The sequence below is a fragment of the Macaca fascicularis genome, chromosome 15, assembly GCF_037993035.2.
Source record: "Macaca fascicularis isolate 582-1 chromosome 15, T2T-MFA8v1.1".
Classification (NCBI taxonomy): domain Eukaryota; kingdom Metazoa; phylum Chordata; class Mammalia; order Primates; family Cercopithecidae; genus Macaca; species Macaca fascicularis.
The window spans coordinates 14011816-14030284 of NC_088389.1; the positions used below are offsets into that span (position 1 = coordinate 14011816).

At 52.8% G+C, this 18469-nt stretch overlaps 2 protein-coding genes across 65 annotated transcripts in view; one reads left to right on the top strand and one right to left on the bottom strand.

Annotated features, from left to right (window-relative positions):
• The window catches only part of FNBP1 (formin binding protein 1), a 164559-nt gene extending 155180 nt beyond the window's left edge, over positions 1-9379 (top strand). For 23 of the 50 annotated variants that reach the window (XM_065530001.1, XM_074016302.1, XM_074016304.1 and 20 more), the window contains one exon: positions 637-4745. In XM_065530001.1, coding sequence (XP_065386073.1) covers positions 637-815 — 179 coding nt within the window. In that variant the 3' untranslated portion in view covers positions 816-4745. Of the gene's footprint in view, positions 1-636; positions 4746-6088 lie in introns of those variants that run through there. The other 27 variants (XM_074016303.1, XM_074016305.1, XM_045373907.3 and 24 more) reach the window with 3 other exon arrangements.
• Positions 9380-14701: 5322 nt separating this feature from the next.
• USP20 (ubiquitin specific peptidase 20) overlaps positions 14702-18469 on the bottom strand; it is a 46338-nt gene continuing 42570 nt past the window's right edge. For 13 of the 15 annotated variants that reach the window (XM_074016277.1, XM_005580641.5, XM_074016275.1 and 10 more), the window contains 4 exons: positions 18037-18139; positions 16903-16974; positions 16257-16433; positions 14702-16080 (listed from right to left, as the gene is read on the bottom strand). In XM_074016277.1, coding sequence (XP_073872378.1) covers positions 16273-16433; positions 16903-16974; positions 18037-18139 — 336 coding nt within the window. In that variant the 3' untranslated portion in view covers positions 14702-16080; positions 16257-16272. Of the gene's footprint in view, positions 16434-16902; positions 16975-18036; positions 18140-18469 lie in introns of all 15 variants that reach the window. The other 2 variants (XM_074016273.1, XM_074016274.1) reach the window with 1 other exon arrangement.

An 18469-nucleotide genomic window follows, 5' to 3' on the forward strand; every position in this document is an offset into this window, starting at 1 on the left:
GCAGGTGGATCACCTGAGGTCAGGAGTTTGAGACCAGCCTGACCAACATGGTGAAACCCTGTCTCTACTAAAAACACAAAGGTTAGCTGGGTGTGGTGCGCACCTATAGTCTCAACTGCTTGGGAGGCTGAGGCAGGAGCATTGCTTGAACTGGGGAGGCGGAGGCTGCAGTGAGCTGAGATCGCACCACAGTACTCTGGCCTGGGCAACAAGAGCGAGACTCCATCCCCCCAATTCCCCCCAAGAAAACCAGCAGACAAAAGAGAAGCAGTTGGAGCCATGGGGGTACCTTTCCCCCAACAGAGATCCAAGGGAGACAGAAGAAGACTAGAGAAGAGGCCCAAAGATTTTCCCGGTGGGGAAACACTTGCCATTCTGGGAGGGAGGAGAAAGAGGCCCCTGGAGGCCTTAGAGAGGGTCCCTAGAGAGACAGAGGTAAGAACCCCGACATTTCTGTGCAGAAGGAGACGGTTTTGAGGCAGTGGGTGAGGGGTCAGTGTGTCAGAGAAGGACCAAGTGGGGTGAATTTTGCATGGACTTCATCTTTGATGACACTTGTTTCATTGCAAAGGCCACTGTTGGCTTTCTACCTGCGTTTGCCAAGACATCTAAAATACCCTGATGTTGCTTTTTCAGGTCAGAATGAAGGAACGATCTCCGTGGTTGAAGGAGAAACACTGTATGTCATCGAGGAAGACAAAGGCGATGGCTGGACCCGCATTCGGAGAAATGAAGATGAAGAGGGTTATGTCCCCACTTCGTATGTCGAAGTCTGTTTGGACAAAAATGCCAAAGGTGCTAAGACTTATATTTAATACCATTAAAAAAAAAAAAAAAAAAAAAAAAAACCTTAAAAAAAAATGGAGTTGTTTCTCCCCACAACCGTGACTGTTGCAGGCAGTTCCTCAAGAGACTGGCTGGCGAGCACCACAGTGCACGCGTTCCTGTAGTCTCACAGGGGACTTCAGGGTCCGGCCACCTGAATTGTCTTGTCTAGTTTGGGCTGTGATCAAGTTTCACTTACTGATGAAAATTTTATGTGGAAAGCTGCCAACCGCCAATTTACAGCTGTGTCATTCGAAATCTGATAAGCATTTCTTCTTTTGGTGGTATCTGTAGATTAAAAAAAAAAAATTGCATTGTAGCTTCTAATCAATCTTTCTGAATTTAAAAGCCGGCACACATCTTGCAGGTGCCAAAGACTTCCCTATTCTTGTTTATATCTAGTGTCCACCATACACTGAGCGACATTAGGAGGTTATAGATTGTAACTTAATAAACTGAACTGTGCTAGTTTGTTAAATTGTACACTCATTCACTTGGGAGGAAGTCACAAGTAAAATAACATCTCCTCCTCCTTGAGTAAAGGAGTAAGTAAGATTCTTATATTGGCATCTAAACTGTGTATTTTTACTTAAACATGGTCAGCATCCTTGGTAGGGCATCACGAGTATCCTGTTATATCTGTATGATCCCAGACAACCAGCTGAAACCTGGAAAAGTTCAGTGAATTGACCAGTTGATTTTTACACGGCATTGCTGATTTTCCAAATGTCATCAAATTGACAGGTTTTTTTTGTTGTTGTGTTTGTGTTTTTGTTGTTTTTGTTGTTGTTTTGAGACAGGGTCTGGCTCTGTTGCCCAGGCTGGAGTACAGTGGCTCACTGCAACCTCCACCTCCCCCATGTTCAAGCGATTCTCGTGCCTCAGCCTCCCGAGTAGCTGGGGTTACAGGTGCGCACCACCACGCCCAGCTAATTCTTGTATTTTTAGTAGAGACAGGTTCACTTATGTTGGCCAGGCTGGTCTCAAACTCTTGACCTCAAGTGATCTGCCTGCTTCTGCCTCCCAAAGTGCTGGGATTACGGGCGTGAGCCACTGCACCCGGCCCAAATTGACAGTTGATCAGATGTGCTAGTGCTGTTTAGATGCAGTTACTTAAAAGCAGAGCATGTCCATGCGTCAGCTCCTTGTGATTTTCTCTCACACTTGGTTCTGTTTCTGTTGGTTTTACAAGTAGAGCTGCATCCATGCTTGCCCAGGTGGGGCTATAAATAAAACATGGTGCGGCAACAAATGCTTCTCCCCACAGACACAGATCTCAGATCTCAGCACATTGCTGTTCAGAGAGTTTGGGGGTTTGCTTTTGTTTTTTGTTTTTGTTTTTGTTTTTGCTTTCAATCATTGGCAAAGTTTGGATTTACTGGAAATGATTTTAGAATTTCTGGCTCATTGTATACAATTAACTGTAGCCAGAATGAAATAAAATGTCTCATCACATCGAAAGGAATCTAGGCCACATGAGAATTTGCATTTTCAAATTGGCATTGATGTGGGAGGTTAGATAGTGAAACTGGTCGCATGCGTAGATGGTTGCCAGGCATTTCACTGTGCCCATTTCAAGAATCCACCCCGAGATGATAGAGAACCCACTACAAATGGGTCAGAATGAAGGCGCTGGCTCAGATTCTCTTTTCATTTGATTGTGAAAGTGATTTCCTTGTGTCCCTCCTACTTTCAAGTGGGAAATTAGCCCCTCCCTCTACCTGGTGGGTTCATTTTATCAGCTCAAGTCAATTTAAAACTGATTTTCCAAGCAGTAGCTGCACATTCGGGCTCCAGAACCCAGTGGGGGTTGTGGTTGCTTGTGGCTGTGTTTCAAGATTCTCACAGCCTGTTAACCTTTACTTGGTGACAGCCTGATTCTTTAAAAAACATATTTTTTTTTTTTTTTAATTTGAGATGGAGTTTCGCTCTGTCACTAGGATGGAGTGCGGTGGCACAATCCCGGCTCACTGCAACCTCTGCCTCCTGGGTTCAAGCGATTCGCCTGCCTCAGCCTCCCGAGTAGCTGGGACTACAGATGCCCACACCACGCCCAGCTAATTTTTTGTATTTTTAGTAGAGACGGGTTTCACCGCGTTAACCAGGATGGTCTCAATCTCCTGACCTCTTGATCCGCCCGCCTCAGCCTCCCAAAGTGTTGGGATTACAGGCGTGAGCCACCGCGCCCGGCCTCTTTTTTTTTTTTTTTTTTTTGAGACAGAGTCTCACTCTCTGTCACCTAGGCTGGAGTGCAGTAATACAATCCTGGCTCACTACAACCTCCGCCTCCCAGGTTCAAGTAATTCTTGTGTCTCAGCCTCCTGAGTAGCTGGGATTACAGGTGCCCGCCACCACACCCGGCTAATTTTGTTTTTTGTTTTTTGTTTTTTTAAGTAGAGACGGGTTTTTACCATGTTGGCCAGGCTGGTCTCAAACTCTTGAGCTCAAGTGATCCGCCCACCTCAGCCTCCCAAAGTGCTGGGATTATAGGGTGAGCCACTGTGCCAGGCCCAAATTACTTTTGGATACTTTTGCTGACATAATATTAATCAAGCCGCCCATCCTGACCCCAGGCCTCTTTGTAAGCACTGCAGTGAGAAAATCAGCTGACCCTTCAACCACAGGGATCTGTTCAAATGAGCAGCAGGAAGTTTCCAGCTTTACCCCAGTAAACAAGTGAATGGGAAACCTAAGGTGTTAAAATCCGACCTTTCTATCCGATGACAAACTCATTTCCAGTCTGTGAACTCCTGGACAAAGCAAAGCAGCCACTGAAAAACTCGAAAATAGGGAGACGGCATTAACCTTGTAAAAGTCGGTTTTGCAAAAAGGCGTTCGGTCAAACTATGTGGTTTTTTTTTTTCTTATTTAATTATTCAAATTTAGTTATTTCGTTATTCAAATTTAATTCAGAAAACAGCTCAGTTGGTTTCAGGGGGAATGGGGTGGGAGGGGTCTGGGCACATCCATTTATGATAATTTTAAATGTGTGATCATTACGTTGTATGTCTCAGTGCTGTACCAGGTGAATCTCTGTAATATTGACTAAACAGTTAAAGATATTTTGTAAATTTCAGGTCCATCTCATCAATGCTTGAAATATTAGAAAACCAAATTCCAAAGAACCAGGAATTTCCATTTCCACCCAAAGTATACTTTATTATCTTCTAGCAGTTCTCTGTTAAAATAAAAACAGCAAAATCTCAGCTACTTATATAATTTTCTCCTTTTATTTGAAAGTTACACTTAGAGATTAAGAATACGTACAGAGAAGCCTTTCCGCCCTACTCTGTTTATAACTCTGTCCAACTTGCCCACAAACACTGCCCTCCTTAAACCCATCTGATGGGGCAAAGCCACTGTTTTCTTAGGCCCATAATTCAGTGCAGCTGTTTTATTGTTATAATGCCGGTGCACCGTGTGTGTGTGTGTGTGTGGTGTCTACGATGTGCTTATTTAATAATTGCCAAACTATTTAGAGTAACTTCCGGTGGGTCCATTGGATTGTGACTTTCTTTTATGGTTTTTCGATTTTTCGATTGCTCTCTGTTAAATATTTTCATAACTCCCCCCACAGAATACATGTGTATAGACTGCAACTTAAAAACTCAAAGCAGTACTTGAATGAGTTGTTTTAATGTTGTACTTTTATCTGTTTGTTTTATGGGTTCTCCTGCTGCCTAATGACCTTTCTGTTTTTATAACTGCCGGAAAGCCGCGAAGCGTCTCGCACGGGGAGCTAGGTCCCCGCTGCGGCTCCGCACTGGAGTTTATTAGAAACTCTGGGGTTCTGAGTAAGTTTTGTTTGAATACAGCAACATGATTGTCTCTTTCTATTCTCATTCTAAAAGAAAAGACTCTGGCATCTTTTAGTTGTACCCTCATATCCGCCTCTCTAATAAATGTTATATTTTTTCTCAGTATTGTGTATTTTAAGTGACTTTTCATGTTTCCAAGAAAATTATTCTGTGTAATGTGAATATTTAACTCTTTCATCTCCAGTAATAGGGAATTTTCTAGCCCAATGCTTTTTTAAAAATTCTGCCTCCCGCCCCCACCTCCTCCTTTTTAAATGACGGCACCTCCCGCGTCTGATCCTGTGTGCACTCAGGGCCTGAGAAGTCTGTGTTTCTTTTGTTTCTTTTCTCTCTCCTTGAGATGACGAGCTTTTCACGGTTTATTGCTGAATGAATACAGAACGACAGGTTTTGCTTTTCACCAAAGATTTTACATTGTGCTGCCAAAGACCCAAGAGTTTCCTTCTGAGAGAATCGGGCCTTCATGTTCCTTGTACCATTCTAGGAAACGGATGCATTTCTTTTCTCTTCTTTTTGGAGTCGAGGTCTCCCTCTGTCGCCCAAGCTGAAGTGTAGCAGCGCGATCCTGGCTCACTGCAGCCCCGACCTCCCTGGGCTCAAGCCATCCTTCCAACTCACCTTCCCGAATAGCCGGGACTACGGCAGTGCCAACGTGCCAGTTAATTAAACAAATTTTTTTGTAGAGATGAGGTCTGGTTATGTTGTGGCCCAGGCTGACTCCTGAGCTCATGTGATCCTCCCTCTTCAGCCTCTCAAAGTGCTGGGATTGTAGGTGTGAGCCACTGCACCGGCCTCCGTTTTTTTTTGTTTGTTTGGTTGGTTTTTTTTTTTTTTTTTGAGATGGAGTCTTGCTCTGTCATCCAGGCTGGAGTACAGTGGCCCAATCTTGGCTCACTGCAACCTCCATCTCCTGGGTTCAAGCGATTCTCCTGCCTCAGCCTCCCAAGTAGCTGGGATTACAGGTGCCCACCACCACACCCGGCTAATTTTTGTATTTTTAGTAGAGACGGGGTTTCACCACGTTAGCCAGGCTGGCCTTGAACTCCTGACCTCGTGATCTGCCTGCCTCAGCCTCCCAAAGTGCTGGGATTACAGGCGTGAGCCACCACGCCCGGCCCTGGCCTCCGTTTCTTACTTTCTCTCTAAACTTGTAAGAAAGATGAGCTGGGGCGGATGGCCTCATCAGTCTCCTGTTTGGGCTTCTCTTAACCCTGAAGGAAAGACCAGCTAAAGGCTAGAGAGAAAACCGTGAAAGTTCCTCATCTCAGACCTGCCCTGTGGTAACCAATTGCTCTGAGATGCCCCCTCCCACCCCTTCCCTCCCCTCCCACTACCCTCCCCTCCCAGGGCGGTGCAGTTTGTAGCCAAGAGCAAAATGCCCGCCTGGAACCCGCGCCATCCTCTCTAACGGCGAGTTTCTCTTTCTGTTTCTCTTTGTGTTGTAGATTCCTAGAGGGGAGTGCCTGCGAGCCTCAGGTGAACCTTCCTGGAGGAGCCTCCGTCTGCTTGTCCCCACAGGCCTCCAGTGCCCTGCCCTGTGGACGGCCCATCCCCCCGCAGCCCCATCCCTGCGGGGCGGTCTCTCTCTCTACAGCATGTTCCCTGCGGCCCTGCCCTCCCGCCCAGCCCGGGCCACCTCGTGGGGGACAAGCCTCGCCAGCGCCCACCCCCACGGCTCGGGTCAGTCCTCGTCGCTCCCCCAGCCCACCCCGCGCAGGCCACTGAGACGGTGGGACACACAGCCCCGCCTGCTCCTTCCTGGGCCCTCAGTCCACCCGGGCCCGTCCTGGCGGCCCTTCCGCGCTTCACACAGTGCCTTTAGTGAAAATGTCATCACGGGTCCCCTGAGGAGACGAGGCAGGTCCGGCGCACACCAGGCGGACTGAGCACTCGATGTCATCCCTGTGTCCCCGGCTGTCTGCTGTAGAAAACGCTTCCTCTTCTCCCGAGTCTGTGAGGTCCTCGGTGGTCCTTTTTGGATTCTAGGCTTGCACCTCATACTAAACATTGACCCTTTCACTATCCCCTCGAACTGAGAGCATCTGGTGGGCGGGGGACGGGTGCACACACACCCACAGGCACACCCACCAGTACACACGCGTGCGCACACATTTTGGTTTGGCGCCCTGTTTTCAGTGGCCTGGGAAGGTCCACACTGGAGGTCGAATTCCAGCTCGCCTTGTTGGCTCACCTGTGTCCACCGGCTGTGAGGAGCCCACGCCTGTCCTCTGCGTCACTTCCCTGTCCCTGAGAACTGTAGACCACGTGCTTGTGAGCGAGGCCCTCCCTCCCCTCTGCACCGGCTCATTGGAAAGCGAACATCCTCTCCTTTCCAGGAGCCCCAGGATTAGCATCTGAAGAGGTTAGCACTTCTTGTTTTTTTGTTTTGTTTTGTTTTGTTTTTGAGACGGAGTCTCGCTTTGTTGTGCAGTGGCATGATCTTGGCTCACTACAGCCTCCGCCTCCTGGGTTCCAGCAATTCTCCTGCCTCAGCCTCCCAGATAGCTGTGATTACAGGCGTGTACCACCACACCTGGCTAATTTTTGCATTTTTAGTAGAGATGGGGTTTCACCGTGTTGGTCAGGCTGGCCTTGAACTCCTGACCTCAGGTGATCCGCCCGTCTCAAAGTGCTGAGATTACAGGCGTGAGCTACTGCACCCCACCAAGGTTAGCACTTTAATCACCAAAGACCCCGTGCCTCTCGTGGTCCGTTGAGGGATCCCGCCGCCACCACCCCATTTATCACCTGCTCTTCAGGTCATGTGGAATTAGTTGAGTTTGCTTTTAGAGCTAAGTTTCTTTCCCCGTGTGGGTCTTTGAGGAAAACACGAGATCCCCTAATCTGTGGCCCCCCACACCTTAGAGCAGAGCAGCCCCTCCTCTCATTTGGTGCAGAAACAGTCAAGAGGAACCATTGGCTGAGAGCTCCTGTGACTGAGAGCGCCACCGAAGCCTAGGGATGGCGTCAGGCAGCTTTATTTGCTTGACTTTGTAACTTAGGTGGTCCCCTCAAGCATCCTCGGTTTCTCTTGCTGTTTACGAATGTGAGACAAGGAAGTCCTATAGAAGCCAAAGGGACAGGGACAGAAAGGACAGGTCCCAAGGGATGGGGCCGTCTTTACTCGTGGAAACCAGGAAATTGCTCCTCTCAGCCAACCAGGGTTGACCACACAGCACCCTTCCGGAGCAGCTCCGCCAGCCCTCCGGGACGAGAAACCACAAGCACGGAGGCCCAGGCAGGTGAAGAGGAAGTGGCTTCGGGTTTTTATAGTGGGTGAGCATGAGCCTCTCTGACTGTTTCTTCCCTGGGGGACTGCAAACCACCCACTGAAGGCTCAGGGCTGCGGCAGAGCCATGGGCTTCCGGTCCCTGCAACCCGTGACCTAAGCGTGGTGCACCCATTACATGCAGGAGGACCAACTTGACAGACAAAAGACAAGCTGGGATGACTCAGGGTGAGAAGAGTCAGGGCCGCGCCTCTGTCCCTGCAAACCAACAGGTGCATGGAGAGTGCGGCAGCCTGCACAGCTCCGCAAGGGCTCCCCCGCCAACAGGGCCGACAGAGATCTCCAGGAACTTCTGACCTCACCAACTCAAGTGGACCACTCTCCACTCCACGAGGATGTGAAACGGTTCTTTAAAATGGGATCTGCATGTGCATCACATCTTTCATATGATGGGTCAGGATAGATTCATTTCTTGCAACATAGTGAAAAAGGTATAAGCTGCAGTAATTTGCTCTTTGAATGACCGTCACCCCCAGTATAGGATACGCTTATATCCCCGTCACTCCTCCGCGTTTTTAAATTTTTCCACCACCCGTGTCCGAAAAGAATGTTACAGCGAGTGCTCTTAAATGCTGAACCTGGGTGTTGCTTCCTGGCCCGTCCGCGTGGCTCCATGGAAAGCTCACTGCTGCCCCAGCCGGGCTTCTTAGAGGAGGTCAGTTGTCCTATGTATCATTGACTCTGGGAATCCTACTGTGAAATCATGTCTGTATTTTTCTGGAGCAGTTCACATAGAGTAGAACGTGGAATTTCCCGTGAGCGTCTCCTTCCTGCCCCATATCTGCCGCCTGTCACTTCACCGCCGTGCTAGAATACTGTTGTGTTGTTAAGATGACTAATTGTAAAAGAGCCTGCCCTGAAAAGTACTTAGAAACAAAATGAAAGAGAGGAACTTGTCCTTTACCCAGTTTTTCATTTGCAGGATGGGAAAGTATAAAAAGGCACGGAAGGTTGTCATGGGCTGTTCCGTGGGGGGTTTTATCCCGCTCACCTTGGAGATAAGCCTGCAGCCTGTCTAACCAGCACAGCACAAAGGTCTCGATGGCTTTTGGTAACATCTGTCATTACAGAAGAAAGTTTACACGACGTCAAAAAAGTGACGTTAATACTAAGTGTTTTTCCAGAAATACTGGTTTCATGTTTCTTATTGGCTCTGCCTCCTGTGCTTATTATCATCCAAAAACTTTTTTAAAAGGTCCAGAATTCTATTTTAACCTGATATTGAGCACCTTTAAGACGTTCGTGTGTGTGTTGCACTAATTTTAAACTTTGGAGGCATTTTGCTGTGTGAGGCCAGTCGCCACTGTAAAGGTCCTAGAGTTGCCTGTTTGTCTCTGGAGATGGAATTAAACCAAATAAAGAGCTTCCATTGGAAGGCTTATATTGACCTTGTAACTATATGTTAATCCTCTACGTGTTAAAATAAAGTATAACTTCTGGCACCGTGTCATGGGACTATTATGTTGCATGAAGACATGACCCTAGTTGCGGAAGCAGTCTGGTGTCATTGGAAACCCCCTGGGCTGGGGAGCTGGCCCCTGGGAGGAGCTGGAGACCTAGACAGCTCTAAATTCCACCCCCATCCACAGTGGAGGGGGAGGCTCTTAGACCGTGGTGACATGAAATTCGGGCTGATTTAGTGCAAGGATTCTGAAAGGCTCCTTATGGCTAGGAGTATTTTTTGCATGCACATTCAACTGGTTGCTACTCTAGCTCTTTGGGGACCCCATTGCTTGGGGCTGGGGCAGGAGGAGGTGGTGAAATGTGGGCGCGCCTGAGTTTCATTGATCTCGTGTCACCAGTGCTCAAGCTGGTACTCCTGGTGGCGTGGCTGGAATCAGTAGTTTCTGTGAGGCTGCAGGCAGTGCGGAGCTGTTTCATGTGGACAGCTCAAAAGGGCAGCCGCTTTGTGCCGGGCAGCCGCTGGACATGTGCAGCGGGAGGCCCCGTTTCCACAGCCTGCTTTGAAAATTTCACCCTGGCCTTTTGGGGAAAGATACAATCGGTTTGTGCCCACACTTCTCTGTGTCCCGAGGTGGTTGTTTTTTTTTTTTTAAGCACTGTTTTAGGAAAACAGTTGTCCAGGAAATGATGTATTCGCAGCTATACGAAGTACAGGCCTGGCAGCTCTGCTGATGCCAAGCGTCCTCACTTGCAGAGGGCAGGAGGTGAGGGCACCAATAAGGGGCCACTGGGAACCTCTCCCACAAGTGCGTGCAGCTGGCTTCAAGGCGCCACTGGCAATCTCTGGTTCCCAGTGTGACATAGCGTGGCACAAGGGAACAAGGGGGACCTACCGTTATCCTACCCGGAACCCTCTCCTCTAGGTTGTCAGCAAAAAAGTCCACTTGGGAAGAATATTTCGGGACTGCGCCCAGCAGTCTGCGGGGCGGAGACGGGCTGTCTCCACCTGTGAACCCCCCCACGCCCCACCCGCCCCACCCGCCCCGCCCCAGCCTTCTCCAAGAGCCGCACCAGCGCTGAGGCGCCTACAGCAGAGCCTGCTGGTTTGGGGCCCGCATTCCCGCGGGTGTGGACATCACAGAGGTCGGGAGCAGTGAGGACTTACTAGTGGCTTTTCTGCTGCACTGGGGAAGCCTCTTGAAGTAGGAAGTTCCTGGCTCACCGGCTCTGGGGAGGCCACAAGCCTGTGGGGCCGGCTCCTCCAGCGGGTCAGGAAATACCGGCCCGCCCCACGCCCCACGCCGTCCACCAGCCCTCGGCACGCCCGGGCCTGGGAGGCGGCTCCTCGGTCCGCAGAGACGGTGGGGACCCCTGGCGGGAGCAGACGGCAGAGCGCAGCAGTGGAGGGAGAAAGGAGGGAGCCCTGCGGTGAGGGAGGAGGTGGGCAGAGGCGGGGCTCGGGCATGCCCCCAGTTTTTTTTTTTTTTTTTTTTAATTGAAGCGAAAGACTCCGAAATCGTGAAATGTATGGGACAGCCTGGAAGCCCCGCTTTGAACTGCTGCTGCCAGAGAAGGATGGTGGGAAAGAGCCACCATCCAGACGGGTTCCCTGGCTCTGCGCACCCGCCCGGAGGAGGCCGCCCTTCCCCTGGCCCTGCAACCCTTTCCTGAGAGGGGAGGCAGGGATCTGTGTTGCCAGCGCCCTCAGACCCGGGATGAGGGTGTGAAGGCTGCCAGCAGGCACGTGGCCGCCCCTTGGTGTGTCAGCTGCTTCTCCAGGGTCGCGCTGAGTGCCCATTTGGCCTTGACTTGAGCACTCGTGCCTGCCGTCAGACCTCCAGATGGTATAGTGACATCAGCCGGGGACATCTCTGGACCAGAAAAGGTACAGAAGCAGCAGAGGAAGGACCCTACTTTTGTCTGCAGAGCTAAGGGGTGGAAAGCTGTGGGAGGAAACGCAGACCCACTCTCCCCGTGGGGGATGGAGAAGGCTCCCCTCTGCCCTGCGGCACCTGCTGGAGGGATGTCTCAGCCCAGGGCTGGCCGCATCCCTTCAGTCTGCACAGACTCTGGCTGCCACGCTGCGCGAGCCCTACCCTTCAGAACCTGTTCCCAGGTCCAGCTCTCCATAGGCCCCCTCATCTAGGCTGCTCACGGGTCAAATGGAAGGAAGGAAGGAATGGAGGCTGCACCCTGAGAAACCCCAGGACACCTTTCCAGAACATACGTTGCCTAGGCTGTCTACTGCTCCTAGCTTTCCCCAAGGGCGTGCGTTTCTTCTGTGCCCAGCTCACCCTTGCTCCGTCCAGGTAGCAGGTATCTCTCTGTGTAGGTGAAGTTGCAGAAGGGAAGAGCCAGAGGGGACTGTGATTCGAACACCCCCCACCCACCCCCACTCACTTCCCTCAAGGCTCTCTGGGGCTCAAAATTAGGTAGCATTAAGATCCTCAGGATAATTTATGTTTGCACTGAATTTAAAACAGAACAAAGGTGGGAAATACACTTTTTGGGTGGCTGCACCTTGCAAATGTATTCAGATGCAGGTTTATGAGTAGCGCCACGGCTGACAGAACCACAGGCAGGCGGCAGGTGGCCCTCGGCCTCCCCCACGGTGCAGGCGCCTTTCCGGCTCCTCGAGCAGCTAGAGCCACGCCCTGGCTCAGCACAGAGGAGGAGCCTGAGCCCGGCCTCCCCAGCCACGGAGCCCTTCCTGTCCCTGCTCAGTAATCAACCACAGAGTTCAGATCCTGACACCTACATTTGAATTCCTTAAAAGCCAGGTAGTTAAAAGGAAAATATAAGGAAATGTTTTAAGGCAAATTGGTACCTACTTCCAGCTCACCTTCCTGTAGTGCAAGATCTCCAAACCTCCTAAATAAATCTTCCAGACAAAACTCTTTCATTCTCCTTTTCCATGTTCAATGTCAATCACGTGGATCGACACGTATCTAACCTTCAAATGTAAACAAAGCCAAAAATAGTGCTTAGAGAGTCCCACATAAAGACCAAGGTTGTTTTTTTCCTCTTCCGGGAACGCTGTCTACAGGCACTCAGCATGGCCCAGTTTCACAAACCGTCCGTCATAGGCCTTCCTAGAAGACAGCCTCTAACAACACTAGGCCGGCCCGAACCCCTGGGAAGAGAATCCTTTACCTTTATACCGAGATTGGGAAAGCGCCAAAGTCTGCACGTGGCGTAGGCCTGGGCTGACTTCCAGGGGTTTGTGCTGTGAGACCTAAAGCTCCTATGAGACCGCCCCAAACCAAAAACGTGTCAGCAAGCGGCCAGGCGCGGTGGCTCACGCCTGTAATCCCAGCACTTTGGGAGGCTGAGGCAGAAGGATCACTTGAGCCCAGTGAGACCCTGTCTACAAACAAAAAACCCGTCAGCAGGGCATCTGGTGCTTCTGTGTGAACGTGTTCCCGACAGGATCAAGTGTGCCTTCCTCATCACGGAGCAGAAAGTTGCTGGGAAGGTGTTAAAGGCATGAGCACAGTCAGAAAGCTCAATTTTAAAATGAAGCTTTTGGCCAGATGCAGTGGCTCAAGCCTGTAATCCCGGCACTTTGGAAGGCCGAGGCAGGCGGATCACGAGGTCAGGAGATGAAGGCTATCCCAGCTAACATGGTGAAACCCCGTCTCTACTAAAAATACAAAAAAAAAAAAAAAAAAAAAAAAAAAAGTAGCCAGGCGTAGTGGCACGTGCTTATAGTCCCAGCTACTCCAGAGGCTGAGGCAGAATTGCTCGAATCCAGGAGGCAGAGGTTGCAGTGAGGTGAGATTGCGCTACTGCACTCCAGCCTGGGCAAGAGTGAGACTCTGTCTCAAAAAAAAAAAAAAAAAAAGATAGTAATACAATGAAGCATTTTTCAGCAAAAAAAAAAAAAAAAAGGCGGGATGAGGGAACTGCGTGCAAGAAGCCACCACTGGGGTGGGGCAAGGTGGCTGACTCCGGAGGCCCCGGGGCTTTCCATGGAACTGGCACTGTGCCATTGTGGGTCCTTGTCATGGTGTTATCCTTGCATATGCTGGAATGTTTCTGTGCACTCGTATCTGACAGGGGTGGGGAAGCAGAAGCCTGGGGAGCCAGGGTGACGTCATTCTGAGTTCCGCTCCACCTGAAAACTAGCCAGGGGGGCTGGGCACGGTGGCTCACACCTGTAATCCCAGCTCTTTGGGAGGCCGAGGTGGGCAGATCGCCTGAGGTCAGGAGTTCGAGACCAGCCTGGCTAACATGGTGAAACCTTGTCTCTCCTGAAAATACAAAACTTAGTTGGGCATGGTGGCACGCGCTTGTAATCCCAGTTACTTGGGAGGATGAGGCAGGAGAATCACTTGGACCTAGGAGGTGGAGGTTGCTGTGAGCCAAGATCACGCCACTGCACTCCAGCCTGAACGACAGAGAGAGACTCCATCTCAAAAAACAGAAAATTAGGCACAGTCCAGGCCAGTCACAACCTTGGTCTAAGATGTTTAGTCTGAGGAAGCAGCTGCCTAACGCCCACGAGGACAAACTCCTAGGACGGCAGAAGGTTCAGATGCCACACAGTGTATGCTTGAAGATGACCACAGTGAGGCTTCGATGTGCCAAGGATAGCTTTCTTTAAATCAACAGAGCAATCCACTGTGTCAGGCTGTCAGCCCACGTGACAGGCAGCGTAGCTTTTCTATAGCTAAGACCCCTACATAAGAGGAGTTGAAAACAGCGACGGGCACCCCTCCGCTTGCTTTCTAAGGACGCTCTACTCTGTACCTGAGCAGCTTTCAATAAACTCTTCTCAGTGAACTCTGCAACTCACCTTGAGTTTCTTCCTGCGTGAGATCCAAGAACCGTCTCTTGGGGTCTGGATCGGAACCCCTTTTTCCTGCAACAATGGGATTTCACAAATACATGTTGATAAGTTATATATAAAAATCTCAAGTTCTTCTCTCCCCCAAAATGAGACCCAACAAAAAACTCAGACTACTGAACACCAGCATCACTGAATGCCCACGGCCGGTGTGCAAAGGAGAGGCAACCCCCTGCTCACAGCCACTCTGTAACCGCCTGTCTGGGCGGCCGGAGGGGGACCGGCCGTGGGATGTGCTGGCCTCAATCACTGGCCACATCTGGCCCTACCTGTCTGAGGCTGGTGTTGATTCCAGGAAAGGAGACACCGACGGGCCTTTAAAGAGGCTGGGTCCCCTCTTCCGCTCGCGTCCACAGCCTCCAGGTGGTCTCTGGTTTCAGAAAGCCACATGGAAAGCTCCCTCCCGGCTTGGTGATCTGCAAGGCGAGCCCCAGGGCTTGAGGGGCTGTCCCCATGGCGGAGAGCCTCACCTGCCCTCCAGTAACAGAATTAACTGCAGTGAAGGAGAGACGACAGTGTGGCTGTGGGAATGTTTATTCTGTGTTTATTCTGACATTCTGAACACAAACTAGACAGCACAGAGGTGGGGCCCGATCCCAGCCTGCACAGCTGCGTGGTGACAGTGCAGCGTGTGGCCTCTGGCTGCAGCAGCAGCTTTCAGAAGGCTGGGGCCAATGCCAGGGAACCCAGGCTCAGCCGGGAGGGAGCAGGATCTGGGAGAGAAGATCCGAAAAGTGAGGCCTCGGGGTCTCTGCCGGACCCACCTGCTGGAATTTCCACCACCATCTGCTTCTACAGAGACTGATGACCACAGAGGTGTGGGGGTCTGGTCCCAGAGCCCCTTCCCCACCCACGCGCCATCTGCTGTGACCCTGACGACGGCCGCATCTCGTTCTGGCGGTTTCTCCAGGGGCTTTGGTGCCTTGCTGTGCTCACTGGGTCCTTCCACTCAGCATCCAGAGGCCGCTTCCCAGGATCCGCCTGAGCGCTGCCCCCTGCATGCCCCCCACACGCTTCCAGGTGGGCTCTGCACTGCTGGCGCTGGGAGGAAGGGGAAGTCTGTCTTCTCTAGCGTCGGCCCGGGAAGCTGCCTTTGCAGCAAATGGCAGCGCTGTGAGGTATCCCTGTTTCATCATCCGGTTCCCTGGTGGGGGCTCAGCAAATTTCCCATGAAGATGAACTGCTGAACTTCCAGGCAAAGTACAGCCAATCCAGGGGCAGGCTCAGCAGGATGCGGTGTGGGGGACCAGCTGCCTCCAGAAATGTCCCCCACTGGCAGAAATCCACCCTCCTCCTGGCATTCCAATCAGCAATGAGTCCATAGTCTCCAGTCTGCAGGAAAAGTGCTGAAAGCAGCCTGGGACTTCAGAGCCTTCCTAGTGACGCCCAGGAGATGCAGGGGTGCGGCGGGACCATCAGGGAGGACCTGTGAGCTCCTCACTGGCCAGGGCTTCTGGCTGCGCTCACCAGTCCGGAGCAGCTCCCTCCAGTCTTTGGGGATCAGGGCCAATCTCACGGCAGAAACGGTGGCGGCAGAAACGGTGGCAACGCTGTGAAGCAGCAGCTACTCCCTGACTCTGGCCCCAGACGCATCCTCTGCCTGAGGGGGGCAGCATCGGGCTCCAGGAACAAAGCTGGGCCGAGCTAGTAAGAGGACAGTTGTGGGGGACACAATGATGACAGTGACTGGCAGGAGCACTGCCAGGACAAAAACCCAAATTAACGTCACAGAGTCTTGGTCGTTTAAACAAGCCTGAAGTGCACGTTTTCCAGTTGCAGCGTTACTCACTGCGAACCAAACCAACTTTTCTGCCTCTTTACACAGCGGGGTTCTGCAGTGGCCCGGCCTCTCTTCTGGGCACAAACACGCCTTCCGCGGGGTGGGGCACACAGGGCTGTGGGGACACGGGCACTCAGCAGTGGGGCTGGGCACGTCCAGGGCCTCCCTACAGCCTCCAGGAAGGCTCCTTCAGGGACCTGCCCTTTGGATGCTCAAAGGGACACATGAGGGTCTCTGGAGAGGGAGGAGAGGACCCAGAGTGCCGTGGAGGGACCGGCCAGGGCCACTTACAGACTAGCCCAGCAAATCACACTGCCCGGGTCTCGGCTTCGATCTTCTGCTCCCCGTGCAGGCTCTCCGGGCCCGGCGGCTGCACCACACTCTGGCGGATGGCGATCTCGGGGCCGCCTCCGTACAGGCTGTTCAGGTAGTTCCAGGTCTCCTCTGAAATCTGCCCGTAGTCAGCTCCTGCAGGGCACGAGAGGCATCCCTGGGCTCACCTTTGCCGCCTCAAGGAAGCCACTGGCCTGGGCAGTGGGGGCTCCGCAGGGCCAGACCCCAAAGGGGGAGGACGGCAACCAGGGCATCTATGCAAAGCCGTCAGATGGAAACCAGGATTTCCCAGAGGAACGTCCGTCCTGCTAAGGGCCCCGGAGATGTGTTATTTCTGGCTGTGTCCCTCGTTCCTGGGAGTGGCGCTGACATAAACAGCAGGGTGGGCCAGGCCAGCAGCAGGCGGAGGGGTGGGACCTGGGGGACACAAGCAGAGACCAAGCCCCTTGCGCCATCTCTCAGCCGCCTGGGCCTGGACTCGGGTGGACATCTCAGCCTGACTCTAAGACAGGTGGGAAGGGGGCTCCTGGAAGGACGGGGCTGGGCAGCAGCCTGGCAGCCAGGAAGCGCAGAGAGGAGCCTGGCTGACGCTGGGGGAACTCACCCTGCTTCAGCTGGACGTGGCCGCTTCCTTTGACCTGTGCAATCCTGCTGTTGTCAATGGGCCCGGGGGGCTCTGGAACAGACACAGCAGGCTCGGGTTCAGCCCCTGCCACACCCTCCACCCTCCGCAGCAGCAGAGCCATCCCAAGTGAGGCCACCCCAGGCCTGGGGGTCAGCGAGAAGTCTCTAAAGGAGGTGCCTGGGCCACCCAATGCTCCTCTGCGGCAGTCTGAGGACCCAGCAGAGGGAATTTCCAGGATGCACGAGATCGTCTCAGACTCTGTGCTGGCCGCGGGAACTGCGGTGGGCGGCCCATGCCCTCATCTCTGCTGGCAGCTGCCACTCACCACGCCCCTTCCCCTCTGCCCAGCTGTCTCATTTAGCCTCAGCAGCCACAGGACAAGACAGAGGTTTACAGAGACAGAGCCGAGGCCTGGGCAGGTGAAGTAACCACTCAGGTCACAGCTGGTAGAAGGCAAGGCCACCGTCCAGGCCAGGGTGGGGGTTCCGGAGCTACGTTCTCAACCACAGCCACGCTGAAGGCCTCGGCCACCACCAGAGGTGCCTCAGGGTGGCCCTGGCACCTTCCCTGAGCAGCGGGATGGCAGTGGGGCCTTCCTTCCCGAGCACAGGTGGGTGCTTGTGCTCCACACAAAGGGTCCCGTGAGCAGGACCATGGGGTCTGCCCACCCTGCCGGGCCCCAAAGCCACAGGCAACCCATGGCTGGCTCTGCTGTTCCTCACTGGGGGTCTGGGGGGCCCTGGGAGCATCCTTGTGATGGGGCCTGTCTCCATCTCTGTAGATCCAACAAGTTGGATGACAAATCTGTCATTTCGGGCAACACGCTCCCCTGAGGAAAGGGCCTTGCAGGAGGGCAGAGCAGCTTGCTGGGCACGGCAGGGAGTGGAGAAGGGGAGGGGCGCAGAGCAGGAGCGGCTTCCTGCCTCTGGGTGGGGACAGCGATCCCCACTGGGGACTGGCAGAGCCCCATGCTCTCTGTCCACCCTGGATGGGTGGCACCTGGGGGAAGGTACGGGGCCTGCAGGAGCCCCCGTGTGCCGGCCCTCCCCTGCCAGCATCCCATCTCCCAGGAGGCCCCCGGGGCAGGTAAGTGCCAGGCCCCCCTCAGCTCACCGTTGTCCTTCCCCTTGACGAACGCCTCCCACTCCCGGAACCACTGCATGCTGATGCAGTAGATGACGCCCGGCGACTCCTCGGCCTGGAAGGCCTTGTTCAGCTGGGCAGGTGGGCAAGGACGGGAGGGGACAGAGGGCAGGTCAGCCTCTATTTACCTTCAGCAAGGATTTCCCAAATGCCCCCGCCCCAGGCCCTCACCCAAGAGTCTTACAAAAACACCAGATGCTCAAGGTGAAAAATCAGAACCCCCAGACAAGCTCAAACAAAATGAACACACCCATCGCTCAGAGAGGACAGTGGCAACATTTTGTGGGTCTCTTCAATAACTGTTTGACCCAACTGAGACCACAAGGGAGATGCTACTTTTTGAGAGGGAGTCTCACTCTGTCACCCAGGCTGGAGTGCAATGGCACGATCTCGGCTCACTGTA